The following is a 15,139-nucleotide window of genomic DNA, read 5'->3' on the forward strand; positions in this document are numbered from 1 at the left end:
TTGTGTTATCTTTGCCCTGCTGGGGCCCCTGAACATTAAACTGCCCTGCCAGGGAACAGGGGATGTTTCCTGGGATGTGTTATCTCCTGCAGAAATGTAAATAATCCCTTTCCAAGAAACAACTGCAGAGGTTCTGTTCAGCTTTTTTGTCCTCGGGCGCTTCTGCTGTGTTTTGCCATCTCAGCAGTGGCACCACTTCTGGGCTTGTCTCCTTTTCCTTGTTTTCCCCTTAAAAAAGATGATGGTTTGCAGTAAATACATTTCAAGTGAAGCTGAACCAGCAGCCATCCAAAAATGCTGTCAGAACCCCCATGTGAAGGTAAGGGAAAGCATCTCTCTTAACCTGGCACCTTTACCTGCCTCACTTCCTTTTTTTTAAAAAAAATAAAAATTGTGATCTAAGTCATGGGGAGCAGTGGGTGCAGCCATGGCTAAGCCAGGCTGCCCCATGACCTCAGAGGCTTCCAGAAGCCAAATAATCACAAATATATTTGCAAACCTTAAAGCAAACCAAGCCCCTTTGTGCAGTGCAGTTAAATCTGTTCCCAGGAAAACTGGAGGTGGCAGCCTGTCCTGTAAAACAGAAGGGATGCACTCACACAGCAGCACAAACTTCAGTTTGCTGCATTTTCCTGTTGAAAATGCCTGGATAACAATCCCAGACACAGGAAATTCCATGGGTTTTGCTCACTTCAGGCTAGAAAACAGCAAATGCCCCTCCTGCATTTCCTTATGGCTGGAGCTTGTTGGCACTGCTCTGTTTGTCACCTGCCTGCAGCGTGGCATAGATGGATGTTTAATTGCTCACACACCATGCCAGGAATAAAAACTTTGGATTTCATGCTCTGGGAAGCAGAGGGGGCTGTGTCAGTGCAGGCAGGGTCCTGTCCCCACCTGCCTTGTCCAAAACCATCTGTGCAGCCCAGGATGGAGCTGAGCATGGGCTGAGTTTATAGTGGCAATAAAGAGCAAGCCCTGAAGATGCTTTTGGAAACAAACTGTTTCAGCTGTGCTGACCTTGCACAGGGAGGGCAGCACAGCCCTGGGTGCCTCAAGGTCACCTGGAGTTCCCTGGTGGGTTTCTTTTTTTTTGTGATGCTTTCCCCATAGAAAACATGAAACTTTTGTATTTTCTGCCCTTGCCTCACCTCATGCAGGAAAAGGAATTCCAGAGATGTGCACAGTGTCACCTAGGGTGTCCTCACAGCCCCTCTGCTGGGATGGAGGACATGGAGTGGCCTGTCCTCAGTGCCCACAGCTGGAATTTCCAGCACAGAGAACCAGCTGGGACAAGGAGCTTGAGAGCTGCAAGAAGTATGGAATATCTTAAAGTATGGAATGTATTGAAATAGACATTTATTATTGGAGTGTACAAAAGCAACTGGGAATTTGAGCACAAGAAAGTGGAGAAAAAAGTTCTAGGGGAGGATGGCAGGGAAGGCTTGGAGGTGGAAATCTTGGGGAGGGGGAAGAGCAGGGCTCTGTCAGGGCTTCCCAAGATTGATCAGGGCATAAAGGAAATCTCAACAGATAAAAGAGCTCCAGAGTATAGAAATGAAGATGGAACTGGGAGGGAAAAGCAGCAGCAGCAGGCTGGAGGTAACCTAAATCCTGCCACACATTGAAAAAGTGCTTCACCCCATTCTTGTGGTGCTCAGGGCAGAGATCCAGAGCTGGAACTTCCTAAATAAGATCAAACCCAAAGATGGATTGTGCTCAGCTGTGTTTCATCCCAGGGAACAATCAGACTTAAAAGTCCAGCCTGGCCAGCTCTTCAATGGCTGACTCATCACTTCTTCAGTGAATTTCAGGATGAAGGATTCATGGAGAAAATAGAAATTCGGGTCATTTGCTGGAGAAGAAGATGGAAAAAGAAAATGAAGAGTAGAGACCACATCATCCAGGCCAAGGCACAAAATGAGCTGTAAGTAGGAACAGTTACAAAGTGCCTGAAAGGAAAGATAGAGTCTGTTACTGAGAGCAGGGGAAGGGAAGGGGAACTCTCAATGTTGCACCTGAAAATACATGAGCTGTGGAGGAAAGGCAGAGGGAAAAAAAAGAATTGATATAAATAGATAAAAAGATTGAGCAGCTGCCTCCCTACCATGTGCTCTCATTTTCTCCTGCTGCCAGAGAACACGGATGTTCCTTATTTATTTACTCCTAATTACTGAGATCCAGACTTCCCCTGATGAGATAAATGCAGCTCAGGACGCTGGTTTCCCCCTTCTCTTCCCTCAGGGTGTCTCCCCAGCATCTGCATCCAAACCCTGTGGAATTCCACCTCTCCATCCCCTGTCCCCTCTCCAAGGTGCCTGCCTGGCAGGAATTGATCCAGCTGCACAGGGCATGGCACATCCAGCAAAATCTGGACTGGGCCAGTGGGAAAGAGATGGAAAAGAAGGGGGCAGAACAGGGGGAGTGTGTGCTCAGAGGGCTGCTGGAGGTTGTTGGCACAGCTGACAAGGGCAGAGCAGTTCCAGCTGGTATTTATGAGGCTGCTCTTTCCATCCAGGGTGATGAACAATCCTCTTTTCCTGGCTGCTGCTGCAATTGCTCACCTTTACCCACCAAATAATACAACCCTGCTCTTTTCCCAGTTGTGTTTCTGCACAGCAAAGCCCCTTGGTATGTGTGCCAAAAGGCTCTGCAAGATGTGAATTGTGCAGATGGGACTCATCCAAAGTTCTGCTGTCTCCCTGAAATAACCTGTGTCACCACAGCTCTGCTCTCTGCTTTGCAGAACCTCCGTGGAGGAAAAACTACCAGGAAAGGAAAGGCATTCTGGAATGAGCTTTGCTTCTTGGTTTTTGGCACAAAAGCTTGTCCAGAATAGCTGAAACCCTGAGCAGAGGAGCCCAGTGGGACCTGAGCTCGCTGGGTTCAGAGAGGGGCAGAGCAGGGAGGTTTCTTTCCATCGCTGCCCTTGTTTAGCAAACACTTCTCCAGATCCAAGCAATCCTCTTATCAGGCAGGAGCACTTCTCTAAGCCCCCTCAATCATTCTTGGTGTCCAGAACAAGTTGTCAGCCAAAATACTCTCTGGGAATGGTGTTTGTTTTCCAAACACAGCTCTGCTTGGCGGCTGCAGCGTTTCCAGCGCCTGCACAGAGATAAAAGAGACATGGCTTGGCTCAGCAGCTCAGATCCCAAGGGAGGTGCCACCTGGGCCAGCTTTTCCTCTGCCCAGGGGTGCTGCCAGGTGGAGACAGCTCTGTGCCCAGGGGAGAAGCTCCAGGTGCTGAGGAAACACCCAGTTTGCAGCCACAGGTAAGATTTGGTGATGTGTGCAGGGCAGGGAATGGGATTTCTCCTCATCCCAGTTCGGTTCCAAACCACAGCCACTCTGGGTCTCCCCTCAGGGGTGTTTTTCTCTCTGTCTGTGGTTCAGTTGTCACAAAAAGGTGTTTTGGTGCAGCTGCATTTTGACTGAAAAAACTTGGAGTGGCTCTGGAAGGTGTCTCTGTAACTTAACCAGCCTGAAAAAGCGGGCTGGTTTCATTCTGCAGATGGGAGCCCCTGTTTGATGGAAGCCACTTATGCAATTTGAAACTATGTAATGTTGAAGGAAACATTAATTGGCAAATTATTTCTCTTACCCACATCTTGGTTCCTAAAATATCCCTTAGAATATCTTAACATTTCCAAAAGAAGGTTTTGCCTAAGTAGCAGTGTCTTGACAGCAAGTCAGAGTTCTTGAAGGAGTTTTAGTTTGAGTGAAATTCAGGGAAATGTCACTGAGATTCAGTGAAGTTCCTGTTTCAAAACAAGAGGGATGGGGAAGGAGTATGGGGGGGGCCTCTGTGTCTGTGCCCCTTATTTGGAGGTTGTGGTTAATCAGCTCCAGAAGTGACAACAAACGAATCAACCTTGGGAAAAAGCTTTTGTTGGATTTGTATGAGATAATTTCCCTTTATTTATTTATTTATTTATTTATTTATTTATTTATATATCTATCTATCTATTTATCTATCTTTTCTTTTTCATTTATTTATATTTTAATAATTAGGTTATTTATATTTATAATTTAATTTATTTAGTTGTTTATTTATATTTCAGTGATTAGTTTATATTTTATTGGTTAGTTAGTTAGTTAGTTCATGTATTTGTTTGTCTGTATTTCAGTAACTGGTTTATTTCTATTTATTGGTCGTTTACATATATTAGTAATTAGTTTATTTATTTATTTATTTATTTATTTATTTACTTATCTGCCCATGCCACGAGCCCTGGAGCTAATTAAAGCCCCCGTGCTCGTGCCTGCAGCCCCTCACTCCTGCGTGCTCTCCCTCCTTAGCCCCCCTGTGCCCATGGAGGACACGTCCAGCCAGGAGCCAGCACCCAGCAAAGCCCCCCTGGGCTCCCTCGGGCGGCAGGAGGCTCCTGCCACCTTCATCAGCCTGGAGGAGCAGGAGCCCCCAGGCTGCAGCAGCAGCAGGCGCTGATCCTGGAGAAGGCCAGAGCCGCCTGCAGGTGCAGCCCCGGGGCCCTGGGCCGGGCCCTGCGCCGGCTGTTCCCCGTGCTCGAGTGGCTGCCCCGGTACGAACCCCGCTCCCAGCTGCTCGGGGACGTGGTCTCGGGGCTCCTGGTGGGCGTGGTGGCCATCCCTCAGTCCATCTCCTACTCGCTGCTGGCCAACCAGGACCCCGTCTACGGCATCTACACCAACTTCTTCTGCAACATCATCTACGCGGCCACGGCCACGTCGCGCCACGCCAGCGTGGGCTCCTTCGGCGTGCTGTGCCTCATGGTGGGGCAGTCGGTGACACGCCACCTGCAGCTGGCAGGCTATGGGGACAGCAGTGCCGCCCTCGGGGACAACTCCAGCTCCCCCAGGAACGGGACAGAGCTCTGTGACAGGAGCTGCTACGCCATCACCGTGGCCCTTTCCTTGAGCTTCCTGGTGGGCCTTTACCAGGTACAAACGTTCACCCTGGCGCTGTTTCCTCCGAGGAATGTCTCTGAGTTGGAGATCTCTAAGTGTTGGGTCAGATTTAAGAGTCCTGAGAAAGGTTTCTAGGCCCTGACACCCTTGAATATTTATGAATGCAGTGATTTTTAAAGTGCAAATACAGCTGAATGGGGGCTGTTTTCCTCCATGGGATAACCTTGGATGTGTCTGAAACATCCTCAGCAAGAGAAGGATCTGTGAACCTCCTTCCCACCGCTTCAGTCCTGCAGCTGGGCAGCTCAGAGCAGGTTTGGGGCTGGCAAGGACCACCCTCAAGGACCCTGCTGTTCTCCCTGGCAGCGTCCCCACTGCCTAGGCTGAGCTGCCACAGCAATTCCAGGCTTTTCCACTGGGACAGCTGAAATTCAGGGCATCCCAAGTGAGTGCTACCCAGAGCTGCTCTGATGGGGCTGCTTGTGAGGAGGCAGCAGCAGGGACCTCGTAGGGGATTTTCTGTGTGGCATCCCCAGCCACAGAGAAGTGTTAAAGGTAGGTCTCTCTAGTTTTCCATACCCCAGATTAACTCCTGAAGGTAAATTCCTGCCATGGAATGCTCAGCACATCCCCAGACAGAGTAGCCAGAGCTGCTAAAGTGGCAGCAAAGTGACATAAGTTGCCAGCCACCCCTTCCAGCCCTTCTCACCCATGCTGAGGCTGTGGCTGCTTTGCTTTCCAGATCCTGCTGGGGGTTTTACAGATGGGCTTCGTGGCTGTCTACCTGTCAGAGCCCCTGCTGGGTGGCTTCGTGACAGGCTCCAGCCTCACCATCATCACCTCCCAGATGAAATATCTGCTGGGCCTGAAGATCCCCCGGCACGAGGGGGTGGGCTCCTTCATCCTCACCTGGGTGGACCTCTTCAGGCACATCCACAACACCAACATCTGCGACCTGCTCACCAGCCTGGTGGCCTTGGCCATCATAGTGCCCGTCAAGGAGCTCAACGAGCATTACAAGGAGAGGCTGAAGGCCCCGTTCCCCATCGAGCTGCTGGTGGTCATCGCAGCCACCCTCATCTCCCACTACTTTGACTTTGAGCAGCGCTACAAGGCCGCCGTGTGTGGGGACATCCCCACGGGCTTCAGGAAGCCCACTGTCCCAGACTTCAGCCTGTTTCCCAGCCTGGCACTGGATGCTCTGCCCATCGCCGTCATTGGCTTTGCCATGACCGTGTCCCTGGCAGAAATCTTTGGCAAGAAGCACGGCTACGCCGTCAGCGCCAACCAGGAGATGATCGCCATCGGCATGTGCAACCTCATCCCCTCCTTCTTCTACTGCTTCGCCAGCTCTGCTGCCCTCACCAAGACCCTGCTGAAGGAGTCCACGGGGAGCCAGACCCAGGTGTCCGGGCTGGTCACGTCCCTGGTGCTGCTGCTGGTGCTGCTGTGGATCTCCCCGCTCTTCTACTCACTGCAGACCTCCATCCTCGGCGTGGTCACCATCGTCAACCTGCGGGGCGGCCTCAGGAGGTTCAGGGACACGCCCAGGATGTGGCAGCTCAGCAAGCTGGACACGGCGGTGTGGTGGGCGACCATGCTGTGCTCCACGCTGGTCACCACGGAGATCGGGCTCCTGGTGGGCGTTTGCTTCGCCCTGCTCTGCATCATCTTCCGCACGCAGCGGCCGCGCGCCACGCTGCTGGGCAGGGTCAGCGACAGGGAGGTCTACGAGGACCAGGCCGCCTACAAACAGCTCAGCAGCATTGCCCACGTCAAAATCTTCCGCTTCGAGTGCTCCCTGTACTACGCCAACAAGGATTACTTCAAGGCTGTGCTGTACCAGAAAACCGGGCTCAACCCCGTGCTGCTGGCTGCCAGCCTGGGGAACCGGGCACGGCCAGAGCCAGGCAGCACCAGGGGCTGCTGGAGCACCGGCTGTGGCTGCCTGAGACAGGGCAGGAGCAGGGCTGAGAGCCCTCCAGGAGATGCCCGTCCCCCCTCCACGGACATGCACACCCTGATCCTGGACTGCGGGGCCATGCAGTTCATAGACACCGTGGGTCTCTCTGCGCTCAAGGAGACGCACCACGACTACAGGGAGGTCGGTGTGCAGGTGCTCCTGGCCAACTGCAACCCCTCCATCCGCCAGCGGCTGCGGGAGGGAGGCTGGGCCGGCCAGGCAGGCGGCGCTGGGGGCCAGCTGGCCTTCCACAGCATCCACGATGCCGTGCAGTTCGCTGAGCGCTGGCACCGGGGGGACAGCAGGGACAAGCAGGCTGCTCTCCCGGAGTCCGAGGAACAGAACTTCCAGGTGTCTCTGTAGCCCTGGGTGCGAGCAGAGGTTTCTAAAGGGGAACAGGTTCGGTGTTTGTGCTGTCAGAGCGAGCAGGAGGGGCTGGGATGCTCTGCCAGAGGGGCAGAAAGTGGGGGGAAGGGTTTGGGGAGGGCTGAGCCCGAAGGATGCTCGGGATGGGGCGGGGGTTCGGGAAGGGTTTGGGGAGGGCTGAGCCCGAAGGATGCTCGGGATGGGGCCGGGAATTCGGGAAGGGTTTGGGGAGGGCTGAGCTCGGCACGCGGGGCCGGAGCTGCGCCTGCCCCGCGTGGCCGCTGGAGGGCGCGAGTGAGCCACGAGCGGGGCCGGGACCGGCCGGGAATTCGGGAAGGAACCCCAGAAACTCATCCAGTGATCCCAACACATCCCTGCTGTGACAGGGACCCCAAAAACTCATCCCAACCCATCCTTGCTGTGACAGGGACCCCAAAACTCATCCCAACCCATCCCTGCTGTGACAGGGACCCCAAAACTCATCCCACTCCACCCCCTGCCATGACAGAACCATGAGCAGCATCCCATTCCCACCCCAAAAGAAATCCTGCTGGAGGGAGCTGTGGCTTGGAAGCCCAGAGATGGGAGACTGCTGTAAATAAAGTGTGTGGAAAAGGAATCCTGTGGCTGTGCTCAGGAAAACGCCTTTTTGTGCTTAAAAATCGATTTTAAATGGATTTTAAAATGATTTTAAATGGTGTGCCTGGCTGCTTGCAGTGCTGGGGCAAGGCTGTGCCAGGGGGGCTGAACTGACCAAAGGTCTCCTTGCAGGGAGGGATGGATGTTTGTGCTCCAGGTGCTCCAGGTGTGGGTGGGATGCAGCTCCCAGGAGCTCTTTCCAAGGATCATCTCAGGCCATCCCAGTGTGGGTTTAGATTGGTTAGTGAGAATTAGAATATTCAACACAGAAGATGATTTATTGTATTGTAACGGGAACTTCGCTCTCTTAGCTCTCACCTCTTATCTCTTAGCTCTTACCTTTTACTCTCTTACCCCTTTTACTCTCTTACGCTTTTGCTCTCTTACCCTCTCATCCTCTCTGCCCCTCTCTTCTCGGCCTCTCTGAGCGTCCTGGCGCTCGCAGGCCTGCACTGGCTGTGCAAACCCAAATCCCAGCAGGGCCCTGCACCAGGCCCTTTGCCATAAACCCCAAATCCCAGCAGGGCCCTGCACTTGGCCCTGCAAACTGGGGCTGCACCCAGGCTCTGTGCAATGAACCCCAAATCCCAGCAGGGCCCTGCACCCAGGCCCTGTGCAATGAACCCCAAATCCCAGCAGGGCCCTGCCCCAGGCCCTTGCATACCCAATCACCCAGGCCTGTGCAATGAACCCCAAATCCCAGCAGGGGCCCTGCACCCAGGCCCTGTGCAATGAAACCCAAAAAAACAACAGGGCCCTGCACCCAGGCCCTGCCCTTTGCAATAAACCCCAAATCCCAGCAGGGCCCTGCCCCAGGCCCTGTGCAATAAACCCCAAATCCCAGCAGGGCCCTGCCCCAGGCCCTGTGCAATGAACCCCAAATCCCAGCAGGGCCCTGCACTTGGCCCTGTGCAATAAACCCCAAATCCCAAAAGGCCCCTGCACCCAGGCCCTTTGCAATGAACCCCAAGTTCCTGGCCTGGCTGCAGAGATCTCTGCTCTCCGTCCGTCCCACCCGTGCTACCCCCATCAATCCTACAGTGGGGGCTCCTGCTGAGGACAGCAGCCCAAATCCCGCATGTCCCACTGGGGACTGGCCCCAGGAGCTGCCCCAGTGTCCCAGAGCCAGGGGCTGGGTCGCTGCTGGAGCTCCCCAGGCAGCTGAAGGCAAATGTTCCCCCTGGCGAGCAGCTCCCTTCTCCTGCTGCCCCTGCCCCCTGCCTGCCCGGCCTCTATAAATCCTCCAGCAGGGGCACCAGCAGAGGATTTGCTGCTGAGCCTTTGTCAGCCCCAGTGGGAGCTGACTGTGCAACTGGTAATTATGGCTCAGCAGCAGCTGGACAGGTTTAAATCCTTCTGATGCTTTGAAATGTTCCCTCTGGGGAGCTTTGAGGAGTAAAGGTTGTGGCTGGCGCTGATTGCTTCCCCTCTGGAGACGCTGATTGCTGCACCAGTGGCTGCTCTCCTCTCTCCCAGTGCCTGTTCCTGGAAAAAACAGCCCCGGGAATGGCAAGGAGTTGCTTCTGCAGCTCTCTAACTGCTCTGAAGCAATGAATGTGCTGCCAGCATGTGCTGATGTGCCCATGGGCACTTCCCCAGCAGGGAAAACTGAGCAGGAGAGGGCGAGCAGGGAGCTGCAGGTGGTGCTGGCTCTGGGTTTCCTGGGGTAAGAGCAAGGCTGGGGACATTAATGCATCCCTGGAGACACAGGAGCCAGCAGAGAGGGACCTGGGAGAGCTGAGGGACAGAGAAAGGGGAAGGACAGGATGAGAGGATCTGAGGAGGAAAATGACTCTGGGTAGAATTCCTGCAGTGGCTGAGGTCCCTGGGATCCCCCCCAGGGGCTGGGAAAGCTTCCTGTGATTTCTTTCCTGTGATTGCTGCTCTGCCCCTGAGCTGCCTCTGCCCTTTGCCCCTGCTTCACCCTGGCTGGAGAGGAGCTGCATGGAGCCCCTTTGTCCCACTTGGTGTCACTTTTCTGCCCTTCAGTCAGGGAGAGGAGGCAGATCAAGCCCCCCTGCTCCCTTTAGTGACAAATCCTGCAGTCCCCTGTCCCTGCAATGAAAGCCTCTGGCATTCCCAGGAGAGCCAGAAAAGGCTCAGAGAGGGCAGGGAGAAGGAAGAGGTAAATGGCAAGGCAGGAATGGAACTAAAACCCCTGAATCAGGAGAGGTGAGCTGAGAGCACCAGCATTAAACTGGACTCCAGTTCCAGCTGCACTGGAGCAGCTCTGGTCACCTGCTGCCCTTGCATTTATTAAAAATCCTGCAGTTTGGTTTCATGTTCCACAGCTTTAGGGTTTTCAGGTAGGTGCCTGAACTCCTGGGAGTCACACCAGTTCATGGAGATGGCTGTTGCACCTTTAAAATAAAAAAAAAGTGCATAACCCACATAGTTTAGAAAAGGAGCTACAGAAAAGGTGCTCTTTTGAGTTTAAAAGCTGAAAAAAGAGCACAACACGAAGAAAATGTCTCTTTTGTTTTCTTTCTTTGGTGGCTGGGGAGTGTTTCAGCAGGTACAATTGTGGTTTTATATAAAGATGAAATGTCTTGTAAAACACCTGCAGCAGCTGAGGCTCCCAGGCTGGCAGTGCAGAGCAGATCCCAGAGCTCACCAGAGCAGAGCAGAAACAAAAGTGCTGAACGCTGACATCTCAGAGCTGGTTCTATTCCAGACCATCCTCACCAAGGAATCTGTGTTTTCTACCTCACATTAACTTATTCTGTTTAAAGAAAAAAGGCATTTAATTGGATTATCAAGCTTCCAGCCAGTGCTTGGCCTTCTCTTGCAGATATTCCTGTGGATGTGGCAGCTGGCAGGGGGGGGTCCCTGCCACCCCTGCCATGCTGGGGACAGATGGCACAGGGATGGGCAGCTCTGCTCTATCCCATGAGGAAAAAGGAGGAAATGAGGAAACCCCAAGGGCAGGGTATGCTGGGGTTTTCCACAATCAGGACAGGACTGCTGGGGTTTGTTCCTGGAGCTTTACTGCAGCATCAGCCTCATCACACGGTTCAGACAATTGGAAGGTGGCAAAGCTCGGGTCCTGCCAGCAGCAGCCAAAGATTTCTTTGCTCCAGAGCATTTTAAAAACTTCCTGGCCAACAGCACATTGCTAAACTCACACATAATTATTTAGGCAATCACTAAAAGCACATCTACACCTGCTGCACACAAAGCTTGTCTGCTTTCTATTAACAATATACAACACACCATTATTCAGCTTTAAACCTTCCACTGTCTTGCTTGGCTTCTTTTTCTGCACTCTTAAGATCTATCTCAGCCAAGCCTAAAACTCAAACTATTGCTTCATGTCCTTGCTTGCTGTACCATTGCAACTTCTCCACTTTCACGCCTTGCAGCTGCAGCTAGCTCCAATTTCTCTGCCCTGTTTTTAAAGCCTCCTTTCCCAGCTTGCTGAAAGTCTTTTTGCCTTTGCTGTTTCCCACAGCAGGGCAGGTGAGGGCTCTTGGTGACCCGAGTGTCCCCTGCCACAGGATGGCCCCGTTGTGTCACTCTGCTGTCCCCGCCCTGGAGCTGTGGCTGGACGGCAACCAACCAATTATTTCTATTTTTTATATATTTTATATTTTCTATTTTTTATATATTTTTATATTTCCTCTTTTTCATCACCCCAGAAGCTGCATTAGTGCAGATAGCCGTGTGTGGCCCCAGCAGCTGCTGCTGGTGAGAGGTGATTTCCTCCTGCTGAGCCTCCCCACCCTGTGCCCAGCCCATCCCCGGTGCCCTTTCAGCTCAAAGCCCCTGCTGTGCCTCGGCAGCTGCAGAATGGCCTTCCCTCCAAGGCTTTGCCATGAATTTTGCCCAAACCAGGGTGGAAACTGCCGAAAGGAGATGTGAAAATGGCTGAGGTTAACCGTGGCACAAGAGGTGAGTTGAATTGGGGTGGGGAACTCCTGGTGTTTGTTTCCTGGAGGGGCAAATACTGAATTTCCTCCTGCATTTATTGGACCCAGGGCTGGTTGTGCAAATCCCAGCTGAGCCTTTGAGCCCCAGCCAGAGAAGCCCCCCAGAGAAGGGAAAAGCCCTGTGTCCATCTCAGCAAAGCCTGGCCTAAACCTGTGGGTAGCACAGCTCTGGCTTAGCTCCTGTGCTGCAGATCCCTGGATATCAGCCTGGAAACGTGAGGGGAACATGACGAAAAACCAAAAACCATCCTGGGAACAGGAGCCCTGGCAGGAGCTGAGCTCAGGACCCACTGCCCTGGGCACAGGTTGGTTTTACCTCTGGGGGCTGGCAGGGAGGGTTTGCAAACCCCCTGCAGGCTCCTCTCATCTCTTTGAACAGCTCTGAATAAAGAATTCTCCTTTTTCCGTTTATTTTTTTGATAGGGGTTTAATAATCAGAAATGATGTCGCCTCACCGAGCAGGTAAAGGATTTGGGAAGTTGGTTTTGCATGCACAGAAGCCCCAGACAGCACAGGCACTGCTGACAGCAGCCCAGGCAGCTCAGGGGACAAAGGCACAGCAGCAGGGAGGAGCAGAGGGTGCCCAGGGCCAGGGCTGGGCAGGGGGAAATCTCCCTGCAGGTTTATTTTGGTTTTGTGCTTAGTCTGAGTGGAATTGGCTCTGTGCTGCCATGGAAACAGCAGCAGGGCCCCAGCAGGGTTTGCAGCCATCTCCAGGGAGCAATCCTTGGGGAAAATCACCCCAAACCATCCCTGTGGTGCTGGGGGCCAGGGGAGCCGCGCTCAGACCGGGCAGGACCTTTGTCACACCAGGGAGGGGACACAGAAACAGCACCCACAGAGCTGGGAATGTCCTGCCTGGAGACAGGGCAGGATTTTGTCACACTCAGTGAGGGGACACAGAAACAGCACACACAGAAATGGAGAGGTCCTGTCAGGAGCAGAGCTGATGTTAAAAATCCCAGTGTGAACCCAAGGGGTGTGATAGCAGCAGGGAAGACACTCTGGGGGAGTCTGCAAGGGTTAACCTGACAGCAAACATCTCATTCAGCCCAGCAAAGAGCAGGAAAATTACTCGGTTTTAATCTACTTTGTGTCCAGAAATATTCCATTAAAGAGGGGGAAAATAAATTCAGGGGGGGCTCGTGGGCATCCTGAGAGCAGAGAAAGAGGTAAAATTAATCCTATCAATAATCCATGATGAATGATTCACTCAGCTCTCTTATTCACAGCCCCATCAGTTATCTGTATTCACAGGGAATTACACTCACATGGAATTACACACAGCCTCATCTGCATGGAAATGAGCAGCCCAGGAGGGCTCCACATCCCAGAACTCATCCCTGTGCTTGCCAGGGAAGGCAAGGAGCTCTGCAGGGCAGAAGGACAAACAGCCACCCACCCCTCAGCCCTGGGGGGTGGCAGGAGATGGATTTCTGCTTCCCTTTTCTTTTTCCTCCAAAACTTCCTTGCTGGAGCAGAGAACCAAGTGCAAATTGCTCATTAGAAATGGGATTTTGGGAAAAACCAGTTGAAATGATGGAAAGTTCTGTCGCACTTGTGTGGCCTAGAGAGAGAGACTGAGATGGGCCAGAGAGCTCTCCCAGGGGGAGACTCATCCTCACATTTCTGAGGGATTGTTCAGTGGTTTCCAGCCCATTACTGTAAATGTGGAATTTGTCTCCAGCTCTGACCCTCCAGGTGATGCTGACATGGTTGCCCCTTGCTTTGGTTCCACCTTTGGTCCTGAGATAACAAATTTCTCCAAGGGTTACTCTGAGAGGGTCTTCCAAAATAATTCTGTGCCCTTCCAATGACAGCTGAGCCAACAATGTCTGTGTTGTGAGCAGTGATAGTTACTGGTAAAAAGGACCCACACATTCTGCTTTAAAGCTAACATGTAACTATTTAACATTTGGCTGCCTTAGAGTGGGATTTAGGTTTGTGTCTGCAGGTAGAGCTGTAAATAACCCGTGGGGAGTGGATCAGAGTGCTCTGCAGGCAGGGAGGGCTCCTACCACAGATGGCAGAGTTGGATTATTTAAAAACCTGTCCGTTTGGGAACCACCAAGGTGACCTCCTTCTTCCTGACCCTTTCAGTTTTGTGCTGTCCCCCCCTGGGCTTGGCTGGGCACTTTCAGCAGGAGTCTGGGAATGTGGATCCCTGGCAATCCCCAGAGCTCTGGGTGTGAGTGATGTGAGGAGAGGAGGTGGTGACAGCAGAGAGACAGAATTCTGTGTAAGGACAAGCACCAACCCAGCTGATGCTGTAAATCAGCTGCAGAGCAGGATTCTTCTCCTGCCTCTCCTGTGATGTCCCTCAGAAAATCCAAATCCTGGGAAATCCCAGGAATTCAGCTGCTGCATCCCCACTTTCCAGCCCAGCTCTGGGTACCAATTGCTGCTGCATCCCAGCACTAGTGGGGGATCTCAGAGAGAGGGGGAAAGCTTGCATCTCAAAGGGAACAGAAGGAAAGTTCTTCCCCGGGGGAGTGGGAGGCGGCGTGATCCAGCCGTGGGTAAAACCCTCAGAAAATCAGTGTATTCCAGCTCCCTTTGGATAAAATCCCTCCCACGTGGGCAAAGGAGAGCAGGGCTGCTCAGAGGGGGCTCACCCCGAGCTGCTTTCTCTGTTTTTGTGGGTTCCTGTCCCTCTCTGCTCCTGGAGGGGCAGCAGGGAGGGATCCTGGGCAGGGATGGAGCTGCACCTGCAGCAGCAGCAGTGAATTCCTCTGCAGAGTGACTGTGATTCAGTCCCCATGAATCACTCAGCCACTCTCCCTCTCAACCAGATCTTGGGATTCATCATTGTTACAGCAGGAGGAAAAGGAGGAGGGGAACAAAAACAGGAAAAAAACCCCAAACTCCAGTGCTTTATCTCCCTCTCTGATACTTTCCAATTTTCCTGTTTAAAAATTTAATTCCATTTTTTTTTCAGGCATCCCATGCAGGTGGAATAAACTTTTGCCAGTCCTGGAGAGGAAGCTGCATTGAGGGGAGCTGGGATGGACCATGGGGACAGCACTGGGGCCGGCATTTGTTAAAAAACAAACATGCACAGGTTCAGAACAGCCAGGGGTGGAAGGGGCTTGGGCTCTGCCTTCTCCAGGCTCCAAATCCTCCCCCTGAGAGCTTTAACCCTGCCCAGAGCACTGCTGGCCCTCAGCCCACCCACGCATTGAGAGGAGAGCACAGAAACCCACCCAACCTCATCCTCCCCCTCCTGCAGACTCGGGGAGGGCTTGGCTCAGGGCTGCACACTCTGATTTTTCCCTTTTGTGCCATTTTTCCCCTTTAGGAGGTGCTGCTGGAGATCCTGGCTGGGAACACCTTGGGAGGCAGGTGAGGAGCTGCTCTG

The 15,139-nt window shown here is 52.9% G+C and overlaps 2 protein-coding genes across 2 annotated transcripts in view; both read left to right on the forward strand.

Annotated features, from left to right (window-relative positions):
- The first annotated feature begins 294 nt into the window (after positions 1–294).
- LOC115908862 (sulfate transporter-like) lies at positions 295–7,210 on the forward strand. The gene is given in 8 exon segments (XM_030957722.1): positions 295–319; positions 1,027–1,199; positions 1,201–1,257; positions 1,259–1,278; positions 1,280–1,331; positions 4,316–4,432; positions 4,435–4,917; positions 5,627–7,210. Coding segments are annotated over 8 exon segments (2,511 nt in total).
- Positions 7,211–7,412: 202 nt separating this feature from the next.
- Positions 7,413–15,139, forward strand: part of HTR4 (5-hydroxytryptamine receptor 4) — a 73,982-nt gene continuing 66,255 nt past the window's right edge. Inside the window, exon 1 of the mRNA XM_030957723.1 lies at positions 7,413–7,435. Within this exon, the coding sequence (XP_030813583.1) occupies positions 7,413–7,435 (23 nt within the window). The remainder of the gene's footprint in view (positions 7,436–15,139) is intronic.

This window comes from Camarhynchus parvulus, chromosome 13 (assembly GCF_901933205.1).
Source record: "Camarhynchus parvulus chromosome 13, STF_HiC, whole genome shotgun sequence".
Classification (NCBI taxonomy): Eukaryota; Metazoa; Chordata; class Aves; order Passeriformes; family Thraupidae; genus Camarhynchus; species Camarhynchus parvulus.